Genomic DNA, 22,063 nt, shown 5'->3' with positions numbered 1-22,063 from the left:
AGTCAAAGGCAACCAGTTTACCTATTTCTGTGCCAAAATACATTGCTTAATTTGGTTGATGTGTATAGAACTAGACTAAATTTCATATTTGATAATGTGTGTGCCTCTGCAGCTTGACAGATGAGGCATTTTACTCTTACTTGTATCTGTCAAATTAAATGAAGTCTTCCAAAGTCTTCATTTTGTCTGTATAAATACCTTAAAGGTCTGATGCCATTAGACACCACTACCTAATCTGAGAAGTTCTAAGGCTATAATGCAAAAGATGCAGCATCAGGTTAGTTTTTCTTCACACAATTTGTTCATAGAACATTGGATCACAGTAAAAGCAGAAGACAAAATAAGGACTTATGAGAGATACAAACAGTAACAAAATGCAAAGGTTGTGGAATAGAATCATTAGTTTTTCTGCCCAAATTAGCCAATGGATCTGGATGCCAGATACAATATCATACTGCCCAACTCAGACCTAAAAATTGGAGAGATAGCTAGAAAAAGTGGGGGGGTCTTGTCACCAAGAGATCAAGGAGAGTTTTATACCTAGTGAGAGACCTACATTTCCTCCAACAGAGTAGATTTGACTGCTGACCTTGACAGCTTTGAGTAAACTAGCTTACATTGGAAGTAACTACCAAAACTAATGGCATCCATCTAGTGTAAACAAAGCTGAGCTTGTGTCTCTGTGTGTTTATAAATTGTACCTAAGTGAGTTACAAGTCCCTTTCAGTTTCCCATAATGTTCTCTGAGGACAGTTGGCAAGAAATTGTCAATTGTATGTCATTGAGAGCACAGCTCATCAGATAAAATCTCAGGGAGATTGCATCAGACAGTAGAGAGATCCTTTAATGCACAACTTAAGAGAGGTGGATGTGAACCCATCAACCTGTTTTCCTGTGTCATTAAATCAGAGGGCAGTATTTACAACAGACAATGCAGAGGATGAGATAAGAAATTTTTTTTGCCAGGAAGCTTCACTAGCAGGACAATTTGTGATGTGGTTTAGTGTATTTCTCCTTTTCTTTTCCCCCCTGTGTCTGCTTTTGCAGTGAAGTTTTATGTTTCAAAGCGACTCTCAAGTGCTTGTTTTAATAAAGTTGATCATAGTGACTACAAAAATGTGATATTTATTCTTTTAATACACAAGAAATTAACTTAAATGACAAATACTTCAGATGAGAGCACAGCTCTCCTCCTTAAACAGATTTTAGCGTCAGCTCACATTTGCAAATGGTGTGGTTTATCCTCGCCCATCCTATAGGGTATAATACCAAGTCCAGCATTAACAGTTACTACTGAACCTAGAAGGTATTGAAAAGCCTTGGTTTTCTTGTTGAATTGCTATGGGCGTTATTCTCATGAATAATGATGAGACCCATAATGTTGAAGCCAGCCACTTGGTTTTGCTTCAAAGTCCTCAATCTTTGTGCCAGCTCCTTTAAATAAGCTTACTTAACTGGAAAGCAAAAATGGGAGGCCAAAGTGGAGTTTGCAGATACCTTGGGCTGCAGCATGGTTCCTGCAAAACTGGCTTTCTTCTCAGCAAAAGACACAGAGAGGAACTTGTAAAATGCAGCTTGTGCTCAGCAGCTGTTTCTTACTTCACCCACTCCAGTGCTTAAGAAGGAGAATGATTATTGTTTTTTCTGGTAATCCTTCTCCACCTGATCACAGCTTCTAGCCTGTTAAAAGCATCTTTACAAATTTGTTCTTCAGTTTGCAACTTGGCTGTTTCTCGTGGATCTAGCTGTGAGCAAATGGGGCTCGTATAGGTGAAACCCATCCCAGCCTCCTTGGTTTTGAGTCTTCAGCTGGTGAGAACAGACCAAAATTGTCCTGATGTCTGGTCAGTGCCACCAGCTTTCACAGTGTTGTAAATAGGAGCTATGAAACTTCTAATTAAATAGTCTTCCTTTTTTCTTTTCTGGAATGAATATTGAAAATCAAGAAGGCCTTTCTCTGCCTTCATTGACATTGATCATTGAGTAGATGGGTGAAACCCTCCTTCTTCTATATATCTAGATAAGAGGTGAAATATTTCAACAAGCTGCATAAGAAAATATTGGGTTCCCTTTAAGCAACTGTTGAGTGGGAAGTTTTAGTCTACTAAAGTGAAGACACAATAATCAACATGTATTTTTCAGTAAGAAGGAAGGATATTTTCATTATCGGCCTCTGAAGAGCTTGCTCCTGTTTAGATTTCTCATTTAAATAATACTTTTAAAGTACTTCTCTAAATGTGTGTCATTCATACATGGAGCAATCTCTTCAGACTGCAGAAAACTCAGCTGTGACACATACTTTTTAAGCAGCATCTTTCTGATCTAGCAGGAAACCCTTACACTTGTATGGCATAACATTAGCCTTTTCCTTCTGAGTGCGTCTATTTTTCCCTTTGAAAACAGATGGCAGGTCCTCAAATATTTTAACACTTCATTCAAGTCATTGAGGCATGCTGATTGGTGTGTGCTGAAAAATTAGATATACTGTATTTCATCACTGTTTTTTATGCATTTGACCTACCATATGAGGTAGGATTTTAAATTTAATTTAAGTCTTGTAGCCAGTTGCTCCTTTTCAGAAGCCTCAGTGCAAGTTTTGTAGACATCTTTTTCAAAGCATCAAGGCCTTTCTCACTCATGAAGGAATCACAAGTGTCTGGAATAATAAAAGCCTTTTTTATCTTTCCTTTGATGAAACAGTTCTAATAGAACAAGTTCTTTGACTGAAGGGATGGGTTATCTTGCCTGGATATATACATGGGTGTAAGCGATAATGAACATAAGCACAAGAATTGAACTTAGTGTCCAGGGTCCTTTGCACCCACTGATGAAACCAGAAAGGTTCCTTCAAGTACTGCAGTAGTGCCAGGTCCACAGCTCCCTCTTCCACCACCTCAAGAAGCCTGAGGGAATTAGTAATTAGCAAAGCCAACCTCCTGGTTTTCAGATAGGGTACTAAATGCGTATACCTACTAGGTAAGAAGGTATCATTTTTAACATAGCCACTTCGCAGAAAACGCTTCTCCCTGCAAACCCACAGGTAAGAGTCTGTCAGGGAATAATGAAAAAGTTCAACTTTGTCTGCAGTACTACTTTTTAACCTTTTGGTGGGTTTATTACAGTTCTTTTCAAAGACTGGCTATCCAGGGGACCACACTAACAGCTGATTAATCTCTGAGCTGTGCGTGGGTTGAGTGTTTCAAATTGATCTCTTTTGTGATGGTTATAGAATGTATTTTGTGTACTGCCTCTGTATCACTTCCAGGATCCGTATCACAGACCTTGATTATTCATTCCTGATTCTCACTAGATGACTAACTGGAGTTTTCCTGTTTGTTTAAAGGGACAAACAGCACAGATTCATAATGTAAACCTTGTCCTCCTGGCACTTTTTCACATGAGGAATCTTATGATAACAGCTGTGCACCACACAGTGTAAGCCAGTGCTTCTATCTAATAGCAACCTTAGCTGTGCACAGGGTTGTTTTCTTTCCTAACTCTCTTTTTTGCTGCTTGCAGTTGCAGATCAGCGGCTGTTCCTGGTAACAGCATAAATGACACTGTCTGCAGGGACTTGGGAACAGCAGTTACCACAGTTCTCCCTAACACTGTTTTGAACCTGCTCCTGACACAGAGCTCAGCTTCTAACAGACCTGAAATAATAACTCGACCTGTAACTTTAAACTCTGCATCTGACAACTCTCACATCATTGGTGAGCTGTTTACACATCTAAAGTCACTCTGGTCCGCCTAGGAAGCAAATTTGTATTTAGTTCTCTGTTTCTTTTCAAGACCAATTACCTGTACCCAAACAGATTCTCAGAATAGCTGAATTACTTCAGTATGACACTGCCTGTAGTGAGTTGCATAATATTTACCTGTTCATCTGTGCAACCTCAGTGCATTCCACAGGCCTTGTAATTCTGGGGATATTCCTAAAAAGCCCCCAACTAGATTAGACAAGGCATTTCCTGAGAACCACTACTGTGAAGGAGTTGCTAGAAAAGGTCAGATCTCTAGATTCTGGATTGATGCAAACTTGACTTCATAAAGGTCCTGGTGAGAGGTCTTTGGAGACTTCTGGCAGCCTTTCCTGAGACAGGAATTCCTTTTAGCATCCACAACTGTGGATGTGTTCTTTCCTGTTCACAACCTCTCCAGAAGGCATTCAGGAGCATTCTGGGCTGCCTGGTCTTGTATTTAACGAACTGTTGCTATCCTAGAGAGACTGATTTAGTGATTGAGGCTGTCCTTACTTTTCAGGACAGGAAAATTCCATGTTATGAAGTGATAGAGACTGAAATGAGACCTTGGTATCTGAAAACAGAGGCATCAAATCTGAATGTCAGACATGCTGATGCTTGCAAATTTATCTTTTGTAGCCATAGACAGAAACAGATCAACCTGCTAATTTATCTTTTTCATTTATTTTCAGGATCAATAGCAGGGCCATTGTTATTGGTCCTGATAATCAGTATTCTGGGGTATTGCTTAGCCTCCAAAAAAAAAAAAGTAAGATTCATGAAGTGAAAACAGCAGTTCTGTAAATATTGGAAGGAGTGTCACTTTATTTCCTACTAATTTAAGGCCTCTGGTTGACTGACATTAGTGTCTTAGAAGATGGTAGCTTTGTTTGAAGCTTTTCTCGTGGCTGGATATGGATGAAGTATCATTAATGTGGAGATTATTTGATGTCGAACAATGTATGAGTTTATTTTTTTCCTAAGGGGACAAGGTGATGAGTTACAGGTTTCTGCTTCACTAGCTGGCAGCCCATAGTTTCATGAAACCCTGAGGAGCTTTGACATAATTCCTCTGTTCCATCGGGGTGAAATTGGCGAAAAACTTCAACAGAAGAGAGGCCGAAAGAAAACTCATGCAGATCAGCTTAAGCACATGAACTTCGTGGCTACAGAAAAACAGAATTAAGAAAACCACTCCAGGAATCCACATTTTAATTTTTCATAATTTAAAGTATCTTTATTAAGTTACATGGGGTGAAATTCATCTCAATACAGGGATACAGTGGGGCAAATGTCCCATTCAGATTTCTCTCATTCCTCAGATTGTAGATAATTGTCTAAACATAAAACATCTGAGTGGAGCTGGACAACTGTACAACAGTTGTACTCCTACTGCAGCTTGTTTAAATATGTTGTACTTCCTCATTTAAATATTAGACGTTATCATTACCATTAAGCAGTCATGACTGTAGTTTATTGTCATCAATACCTTTTCCCTCTGACTTCACACTAGAAAAAATATTAATTCATGCAAGGGTCCTCTTTGCTTGCTGGTTAACTTTAAACCACTTCACAAAATTAATAAAATACAGCTTTCAACATTTTCAAGCGGTGTGTAATAAATGTACATTTGGAGTTTATTCCAGGAGCAGAGGGCATCACTCAGACTAGTTCAGAAAGTAGCTCTTGCAACTGAAACAAATGTGAGTGCTAATAAACTGTCCTACCTCACTTGCAGCCCCTGTATAGTCTCCCCCAGCCACAGAAGCAGATTCGGTGAGTGTCACTCCTTTACATCTTTTCCATCCCTTTAAAAGTTACACAGAAATTATGTGGTCTTGTCTAATTACAAGCAGAAGAAAACTGCACGGCAGAAAGACAACTGGAATGAGAAGAGGGTGATCTGGTCCCCAAGTTGGAGTGTAAGATGTACCTTAAATAAATGGCATAATGTACTATTCTCACTTTATGTGAGGCTGTATCAGCAACAAACCGTAAGTGTGCTTCAGAAGACCATGACAGGGCCTTTTCTCCCAGTGTAATCCTGTAGGTGCCTTCAGGAAACAGGTTAATTTTCTTGAACAATTAATGAGCTGGTGTGAATTTTACTCAGTCATCACAAAGCAAATAACAACTATCAGGGGTTCATTCAGCTGCCCAAGTACTGACCAGTTATTGTTTTTTAAAAAGATTAATATTTTGCATTTCTCTTCAAATGTTCCAGCCTTTTTCCCCCCCAGAAAAGCAGTGTGACAAAAAAGTGAGAAATACCGGATTACAAAACTCCAGCAGTTCCAAACACGAGGAACAGCATCTCCTGCAAACTTCTGGGTCCAGCAGCAGCTCCCTGAATAATCCAGCTGACTCTGCAAGAGTCAGTGTAATAAGTAACAAGAACAATGAAAAGAAAGAACCTGAACATTCAGCTGCAGAAGGATGTAAGCGTCACAGCAGAGACAGACACAACTCTGTGAGCTCAGGTAAGAACGTATCAGAATGATCTAGAACCACTTGAAATTTGATTATCAGTTATGAGTCTTTTAGCAGAAGTTTAAATAGGATAAGACATCAAATTCATGTTCAGCAGAGAGAGTATTTAGTAATTGAGAAGAAAAAGTGATTGTTTTGTCAGCCTAAGGTAGTGAAGAGTATCTCAATGGAGCAAAATCTGTTTGCAGACTAGGGGATCAGTGTGATCACACGCACGTACCTGTGCATGGAAGGAAGAGCCAAAGGGAACAGTAAAAAAAGCACATTGTCCAAGGCAGCTGTAAGTAGCCCCAGATGGGTAGGAAGCTGGCTCTGATCCACAGCTCTGCATTAATTTTTATGGCTTTTTGGTTTTTTATTTCTGGGATGATTTTATGGTATCAAAAAACCCCTAAAATGTTAGAGAATCAACTTCACCAGCCTGCCTAAATGAAGTGAAGCAAGAAGATATTTAGTGTCTATTTTAACGTTAAGTCAAAGAACTGAATAAAAGAATCTGACTGTCCTGTTTTGGGTTTCATTCTTCCCTGTTAATGTGTTTTCTGTTCATTTGACAGGGCACTCTGGTAGCGGAGGAATGCAGGTGAATGTGACTTGTATTGTTAAAGTATGCAGTCCAGTCTGCAGTTCCCAGTTCCCAGAACAGACTAGTTCAACTAGCATGGATTATGGAAACACTCCCTATTATTCCCCAACGGGGGAAGAAACTCCCTTTTCAAGACAAGAACACCTCTTGAAAAAAGGAACTGAAATTCAGACCTCAGTGGAAAATGAGGACAATTTACTTCAAGGCTCACTGCCAGAAGAAAAGAAGTTTCCTCTGGGTATTGAAGATGTGGGGATGAAAACCAGTTAAAGGAAATTACAGATCATATACTGACTGACTGATAACATTCACCAAACAGCCCCTTACCTTCCAAAATAATCATTACGTTAAATGTAGCATTTCTACAGAGACCTGACATTTCAGATGAATATAGACACTGAGGTTTGGAGGTTTTTTGTCTCTTTTGTCAGCTTTGTGAGTCAAAGGATGATCTTTGCAGTTTAAAAAACTTGAATGCCTTTTTTTTAAAATTGAATGGCCGACTCCTCCCCTTCTTCTGTGACACCTTAGACAGACCTTTCCCAGATTTGAAAATTAATGATTTTTTCTAGCTTTATGCTGTTTGTTTTTCTCCTGAGACTCCTTGTGAGGATAACCTGGGTTCAGGCATGCCACTTGGCAAGAACATGGCTGTGACCAGCGCTTCTAAGAAACTGGAGTTAAACTTTCATGCAATGCTAATGAATTATCCATGGATTTTAATTTTAAAAGTACTGCACTCAATTTCCTATCCCATATCTTTCTGGACATACTTGCCATCATCGTCCTGGATATTTCTTTCATTATTAGTTTGCTTTTCTCATTATTGGACCCAACTTCAAAACAACCTTAAGTATAAAACAACCTTTTTTTACTAGATTACAACTATTATGTCTGAACAATGGCATTTCATTAGCTGTACAGTTCATTTTATTTTAGAAATCTAGATTAAATGGTTGCATCTTGGAGCAGACAGTAAGTTCCTTTTCCTGACAGCTCTGAAGTTTATCATCTTTGTGTCCTGGCTGATATAATGTGGTTCCTTGATTGATTCTGACCTCATTTTTGAGGTTAACCATTGCCCTGGGTTTAGCCCACGACACCATAAACCCAAAATATTTTTCCCTGTGTTCCAGTGAATATTAGAGAAGATCCCTGTAAATACGTATGCCAGATAGCTCATGCCCACTGACCTCAGGAAAAGAACTCTTGATGATGGCATAGCATCATCTGTAAGAAGTGAGATTGACTCAAACCTCAGAACCAGAAAATCCTGTTCTTCTCTTCTTGTGTGACGCTGAAGATCTGACTACCTCTTACAGAAAATTATTAAGGTCTCCTTGAATCAAGTGGGAGTCTTTTGGTTTTAGAAGTCAATTTTCAGCATCCCAATTCCCATAATTATATATTACAGCTGTGACCTACCCAACAATCGTGGCGTCTGTATTCAACTAGAATTTGCAATTTGGCTTGCAATGTCTGAATTACATTGGAGTGAAGTCATAGAGTGGGCATAACTTTTTTCTTTTATGCCATAAACCCTACTGTTGGACTAGATGATCACTGTACTTCCCTTCCAACTGAACTAGTCTACCTCAAGAGGAACTAAATGCAGTAGTTATTGTTGAGGCCTTAGACTGAAAAAGGGCATTTTAGAATAACATTTATTCTACAGCTACAGAAGAGATGCAGGTTTTAAAAATACAAAAGTTAAACTTCCACAACAGCTATGAGGTTTATTAATATTACTGCTGGAACTGGGAACTGGCAATCAGGTCTTCAATTCTACTGTGAAGAAACCTTTTACAACTGTATATTGAACTTGAAGGGAATATTCAGAAAAGACTTTGCAAATGCACACACTGAAACTATTACAAAACTGAAGGGTTTAGGCAAGAACCAAGTTTTATACAGTGCTTTGAGCCTCTTGCACTGTGCTGACTATTCTCATGTCATCTTCCAGTATTAGGACCACACTGAAGCAGCAGTGGAAACTATTTTTAAAAACATTTAAAAGGAGGATCCTGTTACAGCAGTTAATTTATTGGGTTCTCCAAATTTTAGAGCTGTGTTACAGAAGGAAAACCCAAGTTTTGTGTCAAAATAGGAAAACTGTGCATCTGCTTATAAAAAGGCTGCATTTTTGTAATTATGTGTGCCTTTAACTTTTCTGATGTCTTCATTAAACTAAAAGAGGTTGTAGTAAGGTGGGGGTTGGTCTCTTTTCCCAGATAACAAGGACAACAGGAACTGGCCTCAAGCTGCACCAGGGGAGGTTTAGATGGAGATGAAGAACAATTCCCTCCCCAAAGGGTGCTCAGGCATTGGAACAGGCTGCCCAGGAAGTGATGGAGTCACCATCCCTGCAAGTGTTCACACACAGCATTGACGAGGCCTCAGTGACATGGGTTAGTGGCGGCATTGGCTGTGCTGGGCTGATCTTAAAGGCCCAACCCTTTTGATTCTAGGATTCTATTCTAGAACGGGTTCTTCCGCACAGGTTAAGCTGCTCCTTGCCCAAAGACTGTATCTGATCATGCGACGGCCTCATCACAAGAAGCTCATCACAAGAAGGTTAACCCGCTGAGGCCTGCTCACGGACGACACTGGCCACCAGCAACCAGCACGGCTCCTCCACCGCGGCGCCGGTGACCACCGCCGTGACCGGCATGCCCCAGCCGTGGCAGGCAGGCTCCGCCTCTCTGTTTACTCGGCGGGTGACAGCGGCCTCACTGCCCCCGTGAGGCGAGGATCCCGGCCCGCCCTCGTTCGCCCCACGACGCCTCGAGCGGCGGCGCGCAGCAAAGCTGGAGCAGGACCGGCCCCACAATTCTGACGGGCCGGCTCCGCCTCAAGGAGGCGGGGAAGGTGCACATCGATAGCTCGGCGTTCCCCTATCCAGGCGTGCCCCCATCGGTCGGCTCGGATCGATTGGCGTGCGGCCCGCCGGCCCCGCGCACTGTCAAGGAGGCGGCCCCCACCGGGAGCCCAGGTAAGTACCGGTGGGAGCGGGGCACGGGCACCGCCGCATTGGCGGCGCCAGACCCCGGCTGTCTTTTTTACCTGCGTCAGCCTCGGCTCGCAGCTCAGCCGCGACTGCAGGGCGCGGGCCCGGCCCTGGGGGGCCCCTCCCTGTCCCACGCCCCTCGCGGGGCTCCGCCCCGCCACCGGAGGGGCTAGGGGCAGCCCTGCAATGCTTCGTCCTACCTGTTCGGGGCAGGGGCTGCGGTCGGCAGTGGTTCCGTTCTCTGCTGCGAGCTGCCCCAGCGCCGCGCCGAAGCCTCTGAGTCGCCCCAGAGGCTCCCCCACTCCTGTCGCAGGCCGGTCGCCGCCGGCCACTCTGCGATTCCCTCAGGGCTCGCTCCCGCCTCCCCGGGCAAGGTGACCTTCGCTTCGCCTCCGACCCGCGGTGCGTGCCAACAGGTCTCTTCCGACACACGGGATGTTTGCTTGTGTGGAGAGAGAGAAAAGGGACCGGGTTCTGAAGGCTCCTTCCCGCCCTTTTTTGTTAGGGGCCCTGAGGAAAATCCCCCCTCGTTTTGCCCTGACAGGCAGCGCCGGCCCAGCGCGCACCCTCCTTGCCGAGCAGCTCCGGCCCCGCTTCCTCAGGGCCTCTCTCGTCCTCCCTGTTGGAATAAGTGCATCTTTTTTTCAGAGAAAATGAGCCAGCTGTGAGCGAGGTCCTGGGCTGGACTTTGAATCTCATGCTGATAAGTGGTCCCTGTGCCTTTTGTACTGTATATGCCAAAGAAATAAAAACGCTGCTGTAGAAAATGTTTCGGTTTGTTTTCCACTTGTATAGCAGTGGCCTAGAAAGTTACACGTGTAAAAGCCTTAAGACAGTTGAAAGATTCCCGAGTAGTTATGTATGTTCCACAAGTTTAGGTTAAGGGGATGATCTACTCTATTTACAGTTCTTATGGTTAACTTGAGGCATGGAATTGTTCCTGCAGCGGAGGTTTCAGTCACAGGGATGTTAACCTGCCCTTCTATTTGTTCAAGATGTTGCCTCTGATTTGCCTCCTAATGCTTGTAGAGGATTGCTTTTCTCACTTATTTTGTTAAGGGTGACATGACAAGGATAGCTGTAATTGCTTTTGTTTGAACTTCAGCTTTCTTGTCAATTCATTAGAGTAAAATCCCATGGTGTAAGGTGGTGGCTCACATGTACAAATGCTTGGTCTTTATCATGTGGAATAATACTATTCTTTTTGAAAACTTTTGCAAAAACTTTTTGAAATTTTGCAAGGACAGAAATGTTACACTTGCTTAACGTGCAGATACATCTTTTTCAAATGTAACTTCTCTGTAGTTTTGATGTTTGTCTTTCTTTCTGCATGACCTCACTTGGAGTGTTGTGTACAGTTCTGGTGTCCTCAACATAAAAAGGACATGGAACTGTTGGAACAAGTCCAGAGGAGGCCACGAGGATGATCAGGGGCTGGAGCACCTCCTGTATGGAGACAGGCTGAGAAAGTTGGGGCTGTTCAGCCTGGAGAAGAGAAGGCTGCGTGGAGACCTCAGAGCAGCTTCCAGTGTCTGAAGGGGGCTTATAAGGATGCTGGGGATGGACTCTTCATCAGGGACTGTAGTGATAGGACAAGGGGTAACGGGTTACAACTTAAACAGGGGAAGTTTAGACTGGATATAAGGAAGAAGTTCTTTACTGTGAGGGTTGGATGAGGCACTGGAATGGGTTGCCCAAGAAAATTGTAAATGCTCCGTCCCTAGCAGTGTTCAGCGCCAGGTTGGATAAGGCCTTGGGTGACATTTTTTAGTGTGAGGTGTCCCTGCCCATGGCAGGGGGTTGGAACTAGACGATCTTAAGGTCCTTTCCAACCCTAACTATTCTATGATTCTGTGACAGAATAGTTTCACTTTTGAGTCTTTAGATAAAGCCTTTAATTATTTGCTTAATTCTGGTCATTTTATCTAACTATATTAATTAATTATTTCCACTCACTTTTTTTAAAGAAACAAAGGCTTAAAAGGGGCTGCCAAAAATCAAGCAAACATTGTTATGTAAAACCCTTGAATCTTAATGTAAAATGTAACTCTAGAAGTTGTTTTCTTCCGCCATCAGATGTAAGTGCCATACATAACTTGCTTCTTTGTTCTGTAGAACTCAATGTTATGCACACTGGTTTAGGGAGTTAAGTGGAATTGGACTTTTTCTAAACATGGGACTGATACATTTACTGCATCCTGACCACAAGATATGGCCTGTGTGCTTTTTTCTTTACTGTAATAACATGCTTGATCCTGCCCCTGTGGAAGGTAATAGTAGAAGAGCATGAAGGGAAATGTTTACATGTATGACCAGTATTGCTTCTCTCATGTGCTTTCTTGTCCTTCCTTGATGCAGTAATCTGTGCTGTCACTTTGAAAACCTGTTAAGAGTAACTGTTGATGAGCTATTTATGGGACTTCGATCTGTTTAATTCCTACACTGACAGCCTTCCTAAGAAAAAAAAAAAAGGTTTAGGGAGGGTGAGTTGTTCCACAGATGTTGTGTAAGAATTCTACAAAAATCCAGTCAAAGGCTCTGGGCTGTTACTTTAGACCAGGCTTCCAAAACCAGAATGCTGGCAACTTGAAGAAAATGCTGGCAGCAGAAGTCAAGGAAGCCAGTGCAAAATTGCTTCAGATGAATGTGGAATTTTATTCTTACCTTTTCTTGAAGAGGACTGTAGATTGGCCTTGTTGGTTATGGCAACAAAATGTAGTGTTTTGATTAGAAAAAGAATGGAAAGATAAACTTAATTTGCAAATGGTCTGTAATTGTCAAAGATCTATATGAAACTCTGATTTGAGACTTAAAGGGCATAGCATAAAGTATTTTCTTTATGGTGGAAATCAAGCTTAGTGTTTTTACTGCTTTTTTAGATCAATTACAGTAAAAATTACAGTGATAGTAGTATGTGAGCTCTGCTGAAAGTGTTTCAGGCAATCACTTTCTTCATGTTTTTTCTTTCAGAGTAATACTATGGAACAGAAATACAGAAAATGACAGGAAAACATTAGTTGCCCTCTTCTAGGACAGTCATGTTGGAAGGATTGGTAGCCTGGGTCCTCAACACCTATTTGGGCAAATATGTCAATAACCTGAACACAGACCAGCTTTCGGTCGCTCTTCTGAAGGGTGAGGCTTTGTAGTACTTTCTGTAGTATTTGCATATTGTGTTTTGTTTGTTTTTTATTTTTTTAAATTGTGTTTTTATAATAACTGGAAGGTGGAATGGAAGCAATAATCTAATACTGTGTTTAACATTTATATAAATCCTTTTCACATAAGAGTTTTGTGCCAGCACTTTACATGATCAGTCAGATCTCTTGTGTGCCTCTCTGTTGCTTTTTATCAACACTATTAAACCAATTTATAAAAACATTCAAAAGTATGCTTAGCATATTTTATCAGCATGTGTAATTTATATAATATTTGAATGTCATTTTTCTTAATACTGTTCAGTAATTTTCCTGTTGAGGGAATGTGGCACTATTCCATAGTCTTTACCTCTTACGTTTTGGTGCTAGTAGTTAAGTTAGTAATGAAGACTTCTGGTTTGTCACGTTATGTCCAGAAATATTGTACTTTTACAATGTCCGCAAATCACTGCTTTTTAATTTACATTTTGCTGCTGTTATAAGCTGTTTCTGGAGAGAATGTAACACTTCAAAATGTTCTTTTCTGGGAGTGCTTTTTGGAGTATTGAGAAAATTCTTCAAGTATCTCTCTTGAACAGGCAATGAGGAGGTTTTTCCTTGGTTACAATAAAGTGCAGATCTAAAACCTTGCAGAAGATGGCTTCTAGGTGGCCTCATCAAATAGTTTGAGCACATGACATTGGAAAATTAACAAGTAGTATTATTAAATAATCATTGCAATTGTAGCGTAACTTGAAGTGGCAGGTTGGTTGTTCCCATCCTATTTGGTGATTATTTTTTTTCTTTAAAACAAATCATTTTAGGCTTAGAATGTTCAAGTTGACCATCTCTAACATAAATGTGTTTTTCTGCTTTGTGTAGGTGCTGTTGAATTGGAAAACTTGCCACTAAAGAAAGATGCCTTGAAGGAACTGGAATTACCATTTGAAGTAAAGGCAGGTGGGTATTTTGCTTATGTGTGCAGGACAAACATTTATAAACAGGCAGTATTGCATAATTTAAAAAAAAAGTTTACCTTTTAATCAGAAGCTTGAACAAATGATGTAGCCTGGTTTTTAGGTTATCCAATTCTATTTTAGTTTGTTTGTTTCTTGCACCACTTTTTTTTCAGGTTTTGCAAGGGTGATGAAGTACATTTACACAGGAATCTGATAGCATCTCTGTTCTGTATATCTAGGTTTCATTGGGAAAATAACACTGCAGATACCTTTTTATCGTCCACATGTGGATCCATGGGTAATATCTGTCTCAAAACTGCACTTAATTGGTGCACCAGAAAAAAAAGAAGATTTTGATGAGGAAAAGGAGAAGTTGCAAGAGAGAGAACACAAAAAAGCCCTTCTCCTAGCACTTGAGGAAAAATGGAAAGTGAGTCACACATGTCTTTCATGATAAAGAACTGCTGTGATAGATGGATTGCTTTTAAGTCTCCTAAAAAATTCCTAGGAGTTCCTAACAAATTCGTAACAAGTTCCTAGGAGAACAAATTAATAGGAAGCTAAGTTAGAATTTGATTCATACATGCTAACATGATGCAGTTTCTGCCCCAATTCTGTCATGCCACGTGTCCCACATATGTTGGAAATACTCAAACTGTGGAGTTTTTATTTTCTCCCTGTTCACAGTAATTTCAGGGTAACAAGGTGTATTGTTTCCTGACAGTTGTTACAGGTTGGTTAATGCTTTATCCCTATTTTCTGTTTCAGAAAGAACAACAACAGAAAGGGGAATCCTACTGGTACTCAGTTACTGCATCTGTAGTCACAAGAATTGTAGAAAACATTGAAGTAAGCTTTTGCATTGTAGACCTTTTCCCACTTGTTAAGAATTATCTGTGCCTACTGTGCTTTACATTGTGTAGTCCTTAGAGGAGAAATACAAAAATCAAAGGTTAGGTATTTGGCAGAGGACAGTCCCCTTTTCAGATTGAACCTTCATAACTTCAGTCTTAAGATGGGGACTTCTGGAAAGGAAATGCCCTCCATCCTGCTTTTACCAAGGGGAAAAACATAAACTTTTTTTTTTTTTTTTTTTGGTAACAGTAGGTAGATAATGAAGTTGCATGAAATTTAATGGCTTTTGCTCACATTTTAATTCTTTGGTTTATAAATGCACCAAAATAGTTGAATTGCTTATGAAGCAGAGGAGCATGAAGTGTTTTGATAAGAAGATAATTTGTAAGGAAACAAATCTCTTTGCTGGTCAGTGATTTGGATTATTTTACTGCGTGTTGTCTCTCAAATTCTTTAATTATTATTTTTCTACTATTAATGAAAATCTGCCATGTATCTCCTAGGTTTCAAAATGACTTGAAAGTATGGCTGTTATACTCTATTGCTTTTTCTAGTGGAAGTCCTAATGTAGTTAATGACATTTTTAGCAACATTTACATCATTAATCATTTGTGTTTAAGAAACGGAAGCTGTCTAAATATTAGTTGTTAAAGTTTGTCTGCCACCATGAAAGGATTGTCCTTTCTTTCTTCTTACGTGCAGATAGACTTACTATATTATTTGTTTGCATTTCAACTCACGAGAGGCATTGGTTTTACTAATGTAAAATCAGTTTGGGTCACCTGGTATTGTTAATAGTTTGTAATTCTGGCTTGTGCTGATGATTCTAGTACATGATGATTTTAGTCTTCAGTTGGCAATTACACATTGAATTACAGATGTAACTCAAATTTGCCTCTAAGATGGAGAATAATAGCATAGCAAAATAATGTACACTGCCTTGTGGAAGTGGCTAGTTGGTTGTTTGGGAGAAGGGCAGGGACTACTGGTATCTGAGGAGAAGGTAGAACCAGAAAGTACCAAAGCAGAAGTGAGAAGCAGGATTTCTGTGAGGTCCAAACGCCAGAAATTTGTTGTAGAATTGCAGAAATTAAATTGGTTCAGTATTACTGAATGGTACTACTGTCTGATCTAATGAAGTAAGTAGTTGTCTCTATTTTAATGGGGTTTTTTTTCTGTTTAGTTAAAAATTCAGGATGTCCACTTGAGGTTTGAAGATGGTGTCACAAACCCTTTGCAGCCATTTGCATTTGGCATATGCATCAAAAAAGTATCCATGCAAAATGCAGTATTTGAACCAGTGAGTATAACTTTACGTATGAATTCATGGCAGCTAAGATGTGGTGCTCTATTTTATGGGTGCTAGTAAATATTTAGTAAAACATAGGGAATTTTAATAATCTTCTGGTTATTGTAAGAAATTGATTCTGGGCATTTCATATTGTTCATTGAATATGTAAAAATAAAAACTACATGGCACGTGGTGTGTGATCTTGACTTTATTCCGCTTTTCTTCTTCAGGTGGAGAAGCTGATGCGTAAAAAACAGTTGGATGTTGCTGACTTCAGTGTTTATTGGGATACCAACTGCACTTTGCTGGGAGACCTGCCTCCTGGCCAGCTACAGGTACAAGAGGGAGATTTTGCATGTGAAAGAGGGATTGTAATTTTTGTTAGTCTCCTTCCTATTTTTCAGACCTAATTGACTTAGAATTTGTTGGATCTGGTGCTTTTAAGAGCAAAAGGAGTTAATGGTTTCATGCTATGGTGATAGAATACATGTGCAACTCACAAAGGCTGTGCTGTGAAATACCTTGTTTTACCTTTGAAGAGAGAACATGTTTAGGAAGTTTTTTAATGGACTGACATCCTAATAAGGTGTATTCTAGTTCATGAAACCAATACATTCTATTAGGTATTCTACACTCATTTCTTAGAGAATAAATTTGCTTGTAACCCACAGGAAGCAATGGATAAAAGTATGGAAAGTCATGATCATAATTACATCATGGAACCTGTATGCACTTCTGCTCTTCTTAAGAGAAATTGTTCTAAGGAGCCTTTAAGATCACGACAGACTCCACGGCTTGAGTGTGACATTCAGCTTGAGACTATACCCTTGAAGCTTTCACAGGTAAATACCAACTGTTCATTTAATTTTCAGTATTTGAAAGAGAGACTGTTGAGAAGTAGGGTAAATGAGGCCGTTGTGAACTCTGTGCTATTAACTGTGTTAGGCTGCTTTGAGTGTCCAGACTAGTTGGTCTCAAGTCTGTATGCTGTATTGCACACTGCTCTATGGTCAGTTTCTAGCAAAATGACTGATTAAAGAAGGTAGTCCTTCATATTTTGGTTACCACAATGTCTACAAATTCAAATTGGTTTGACACAGAGTTTTTTTTACCTTCCCACATGCTCCAACTGTTGTCTGTATGTCAGTGCTTCTGAAGATTCTGCTGGAAAAATGCCATCTTATGTTAGTTATCTGTAAGAAAACAGGTACTGATTCTGACAGTGAAATACCTGTAGGGATCATAAAACTAGGGTAGTGTTTGGAACAGCTTAAAATACCAATTACTGTAGCCTAAGATTAGTATTTTCTTAAAGATTTAGTTTTAGAGACAACTGAAAGGGACATGAACAAATAACAAAGAAGTTGTTTGTATTAAACCCAAGCATTCAGAATTATCTTTCTGCAACCGATTATTGCAAAAACCCTTACATTCTTGTTTGTTCATTATAGTAATAGGAGGGAAGTATTTGGGGGGGTTTAGTCTATAGAATATACAGTAGTGGCTGATGTTAGGTTGATAATCTGACATGGAAGGAGATTTCGTTCTCTGTGTTTGTAAGTAAAGAAACCTGTAAATTGAATGTCACACATTAACTACTAGCTACTGAGAGAAGATACATGATACTGGAGAACCATATTATGAATTATAATTAACATCAACCTTAATTCTGCAGCCATATGCAGGTCATTGATGCAGATAAACCAAACCTATGCTTGGGGTTTTGTTTGTTTTTTCTTTCCCTTTGCTTTGGAAAACACTCCAGTATTGCCTAATTGATCTGTGTACTGTTTTACTAAAAGATGCAGTACCAGCAGATCATGGAATTTCTAAAGGAACTGGCTAGAAAGGAACGACAGCTTAAATTCAGGAAGTGGAGACCAAAGGTTTCGGTAACACAGAAGTAAGTATATCTAAATATGGTTGTGTTAGTATGATATTATAAACTATGCTAGGGAGCCTCAATGAAGACAAGTATAAAAAGGCAGATAATAATCATATACTAGAGTTTCAGTTTTCATGTTTTGTTTCCACACCTCATGAATCAGTTTTAAATATTCAGATGTAATTCAAATTTAAAATATAATTATTCTTACCTGAGGCTTTAAATCCTCTGTCACAGCTTCCAAGAACTGAAATGAAGTTGGAGGTTCTACCCCAAAGCACACATTGTGGTGGTCTGAAATTTTCTTTGTGCAGAGCTTCTCTTAAGATTCTTTTATTGATAAATAAGCAAGATATTATCAGTTCAGGCTAGAGCTCTATGTAACTCAACCTTTTGTTGTCTATGCCTGATCCATGACAGCTATACTAAATCCCACTGGATTGGTGGCGACTTTGTAGAGGGCTTTCTCCCCAACTGGCAGAATTGGCCCCCATATGCTGTCTCTAGTGCTGCTGCTTTTCCTGGCCAGTTGCTCTCTATTTTTCCACTGAACCTCTCCTGAACCTGTACCAGTTTGACATGTATGTGGTTTTTTGGAAATACTGGTAATAGTCATTCACAAATGTTTCAGCTGCCAAGAATGGTGGATCTTTGCTTTGAATGCTAATCTGTCGGAGATCAGGGAGCAGAGGCAGCGTTCCACCTGGGAGTTTGTGTTACATCGGGCCCAAGATGCAGTGTCTTACACGGACCTGTATTACACCAAGTTGAAGGGGGAACCACTGTCTGCTGCAGAGCAGGTATTTAGATTCGAGTGAGTCTTCTACAGTGTTGATTAATCATCTTTGATTTGTTTTGTTTCATCTTCTCGAATTTTAGGTCTGTTCTAGTTTAGACACATCTTTAGCTTTACTGCAGGCAATTTTCACTGAAGAGACTGTGTTTTAACTACAGCTGAGTTTTTAATGCGTGAAACCTGGGCTTGTGGGAGGTGTGGGTTCTTGTGGTTTTGTTTTGCTATGCAAAAAGCTGTCCCTTTTTTTTTTTTTTTTTTTTAGCTGTCACTGGTTTTCAGAAAAAACATTAACTGTCACAGAGTGCTCATGCCAGTCTGTGACATGCTTTCTTAACTCGTGTTCTCTATAGACTCAAGAAGTATTTACACTTCTGAATTGTGTCAGGTCACCCATGTGGCTGGGTAGATAATATGAAAGAAAGTGTGGCTAGTTGTCAGTGTATTAGGGGTGCTTTGTTGTTGGTTTTTTTGTTTTTCCACAATTGATTTTAGGATGGAGGATGTAGAGGTAAAGTGCCCCTAGTACTGAACCTGTGCCCTACTTCAGAACAGGAAAACCCCATGACCTATAATTAGCGGCTTTTTATCCTTAGGTGTATTGGGACTTTTTAGTTAAAACAGCTCAGGGCAACATGTACCTCACCTGTCTCAATTACAGGTGTGATTCTCTTGATACTTTTATATAATCTTTACTTGTGCTATTTAGACGTGAACTGTAGGAGTTGGTCAATGTACTAGAAATTTTCTAGTACCTGCCAAAGCAGGAGACTTCATATAGCTTGTGTTGTCTGCAACAGAGCTGTGAAATGTAACAGGGGCAGTGCCACTGGGCTGGAAAAACGTCTTTTGCTTTCTTGTTCCATAATACGTTTTTTTCAGACATGGGCGAATCATAAGCTTCCGCAAAGAACTTCTTAATCAGTACAAAGAGGACAACATGTCTGAGTACCTGAGTATGAATACTACATTGTCCTGATTTACACCGTTCATTTCCTCTGCCTTCTTTACTCAAGACAGAAGCTTTTTTTGCTCCTGACTATGCTAGGCATTCTGTTAAGTCAGGTTATTTTCTGTGACTTAAATTTTGTGCTGCCAACTTTGCTTCCGATGTATGAGAGAAGGATATAGTTGGGCAAGGAATTTTTACAAAGAAAAATGTTAAAGTATTTTACAATGCAAATAAACTTTATTTGTGGCACGGGGAATGTCAGTGTTAACGATTGCCCATGTGACTTCTGTTTATTTCTTCATATGCTGAGGCACTTAGATAATACCATGAATGACATGTTAAGGTTTTTCAATGAATCTCTAACTTACACAGTGCAGAGATGTTTGACATGTTTGTCAATAAGGTACTATATTCTTTTAGTGCATTTACTTTACCATTTTTGTCTTTTCAGGCAGAAATGTGTCGTATTGAAGATGAGCAAACTTACGAAGAGTTGAAGATACTATATGAGATAGTTCATGATAAAATTCATGACTTAGCTGAGGTGAGGAACATTCTGCATACAGGGTAATATTTGGAATCTTTATGAGAACTCTTCTGAGATTTTATGTTCTTTTCTGCTAGAGAGTATTAGCGTGTGTTTGCTTTGATTTAGAAGTGGGCATTACTCATAGAATCATAGAATAGTTTGGGTTGGAAGGGACATTGAGAGCTTGTCTAGTCCAACCCCACAGCAGTGAGCAAGGACATTTTCAACTAGATCAGGTTGTCAAATGACTTACTTGATTTAGTGTTTCTAGACTAAGATCTAAATCATGCCATATGGCTTCGTATATGAACATGCAGCAGTTAAGTGATAATAGGTTTGCCATTTCTTTGCTGCTGCTCTCCTAATAGGCTAAGTATTGATTGAAAATATCACTGCTGATGTACTGCAGAATGCTGAGTAAATAGTAGATGGAACTGCATTTTTATTGTGATGTTTTTGTACACTTGTATTCTTTTACTTACCAGCAGTAATGTGTCTGTCTTCAATGTTCAAACATAGAGCATTAAAGAGCCCTTGCCTTATTCCTCTGGAGGGTCCCCTACAGCAGAATCTGCACATGGCAGTAGCACTGGAATGCTGCAGTATCTTCAGTCATGGTTTCCTGGATGGGGAGGTTGGTATGGATATGCTCAGCAAACATACGAAGGGGAGCCATTTGAAGGGCTGCTGACAGACCCAAAGGAACAGTGGAATCCAGAGGACATACTGGGTATGGAAATAAAGGACTTTCTGTTTCTTTTTAAGGCTATGAACAGTACCATAGTTAGATACCTATTAAAGGTGAGCAGAATCACCTCTTTGTTTCTGTCAACTACCTGTTTAAAGCTTAATAACTTGTTAGAAAATCTCAGTACCTGGTGTACCTGCTTATTTATAGCAATATATTGTATACATTTGCTTCCAATGTTATAGGTATTTATGGCAAAGAGCTTTGGCACTTTCTCTGTTCAGGTGACTGGGTATAACATTAACAGTACTGGATTATTAGGGTCTTCCTAAATGTAGGTTCACATTACCTGAATTGAAATAGAAGAGTTCTCCAGAATATTCAGTTTTGTTAAAGAAGAAAGTATACCAGCTTTATCTTTTGTTTCTATTTTTCTTCCCTAGAGCTGGGAAAATCTTTATTTTCAAATTCAGAGAAATTTTTTTGTTCTTCTGTAGCCTTCCAGAAACTTTAATGCTTGTTTTGTATTTTATTTAACTAGGTACAGATGAGTTTTTTGACCCTGCTGCAGATGCTTCTAGCATGAATACCTTTACGAAGAGAGATCATATTTTTGCTAAATTTAATCTACAGTTGCAGGGTGGCTCTTTCACTCTGTTGCATAAAAAGAAGAAGGTGGTGCATGCTGAGGAGACTGCTTTTATGCAGCTGGAGTTTTCAGGTATTAAGTGAATTTCTGTTCTTTCTCCAAAAAGGCCAGAGCTTTGTCTGCCTTCAGTCCTTCCTTTGACTTTTTGTTTCAGTTCTTTAAATGACTATACTGAAACAAAGTTCAAACTGAAAACATGAAAACAGCTTGTGGAAATCGATGTGTCAAGTGAAAATAAGTTTTTCCAGATGTATGATTTCAACACAGAAATCTAACTTTAGACATTGTTATGTGTGAAAGAATGGTAACTATAGCAATATATGCTTGACAATCATTTCATGTATTCCAAATGTCCATGTTTAATTATTTTAGTAGAAATAAATATATTTTTAATATATTTATTAAAATGAAATACATTTTTAATATATTTATTTAATAAATATATATAAAGCACTTCCAAAATACTCATTTGTTGGATGATTTATCTGTCAAATTTAAA

General features: G+C 39.5%; 2 protein-coding genes across 11 annotated transcripts in view; both read left to right on the top strand.

Annotated features, from left to right (window-relative positions):
- Nucleotides 1-424: 424 nt before the first annotated feature.
- Nucleotides 425-7,089, top strand: TNFRSF1B (TNF receptor superfamily member 1B; the record flags this gene model as incomplete). The annotated part of the gene is given in 8 exon segments (XM_080631004.1): nucleotides 425-497; nucleotides 3,344-3,363; nucleotides 3,367-3,443; nucleotides 3,526-3,713; nucleotides 4,436-4,512; nucleotides 5,493-5,519; nucleotides 5,968-6,223; nucleotides 6,791-7,089. Coding segments are annotated over 8 exon segments (1,017 nt in total).
- A 2,605-nt stretch (nucleotides 7,090-9,694) lies between these two features.
- The window catches only part of VPS13D (vacuolar protein sorting 13 homolog D), a 107,673-nt gene continuing 95,304 nt past the window's right edge, over nucleotides 9,695-22,063 (top strand). For 5 of the 10 annotated variants that reach the window (XM_080631419.1, XM_080631418.1, XM_080631417.1 and 2 more), the window contains exons 1-13: nucleotides 9,695-9,811; nucleotides 12,797-12,961; nucleotides 13,846-13,923; nucleotides 14,162-14,352; nucleotides 14,691-14,771; nucleotides 15,961-16,077; nucleotides 16,299-16,403; nucleotides 16,740-16,910; nucleotides 17,871-17,971; nucleotides 18,585-18,753; nucleotides 20,150-20,242; nucleotides 20,747-20,957; nucleotides 21,457-21,636. In XM_080631419.1, the coding sequence (XP_080487545.1) occupies nucleotides 12,865-12,961; nucleotides 13,846-13,923; nucleotides 14,162-14,352; nucleotides 14,691-14,771; nucleotides 15,961-16,077; nucleotides 16,299-16,403; nucleotides 16,740-16,910; nucleotides 17,871-17,971; nucleotides 18,585-18,753; nucleotides 20,150-20,242; nucleotides 20,747-20,957; nucleotides 21,457-21,636 (1,594 nt within the window). In that variant the 5' untranslated portion in view covers nucleotides 9,695-9,811; nucleotides 12,797-12,864. Of the gene's footprint in view, nucleotides 9,812-11,178; nucleotides 11,426-12,521; nucleotides 12,962-13,845; nucleotides 13,924-14,161; nucleotides 14,353-14,690; nucleotides 14,772-15,960; nucleotides 16,078-16,298; nucleotides 16,404-16,739; nucleotides 16,911-17,870; nucleotides 17,972-18,584; nucleotides 18,754-20,149; nucleotides 20,243-20,746; nucleotides 20,958-21,456; nucleotides 21,637-22,063 lie in introns of those variants that run through there. The other 5 variants (XM_080631413.1, XM_080631421.1, XM_080631414.1 and 2 more) reach the window with 3 other exon arrangements.

The sequence above is a fragment of the Psittacula echo genome (genome assembly GCF_963264785.1).
Source record: "Psittacula echo genome assembly, chromosome: 17".
Taxonomy (NCBI): Eukaryota; Metazoa; Chordata; class Aves; order Psittaciformes; family Psittacidae; genus Psittacula; species Psittacula echo.
Note: the sequence above shows the minus strand (reverse complement) of the source record. Positions and strands in the feature narration are given on the sequence as shown.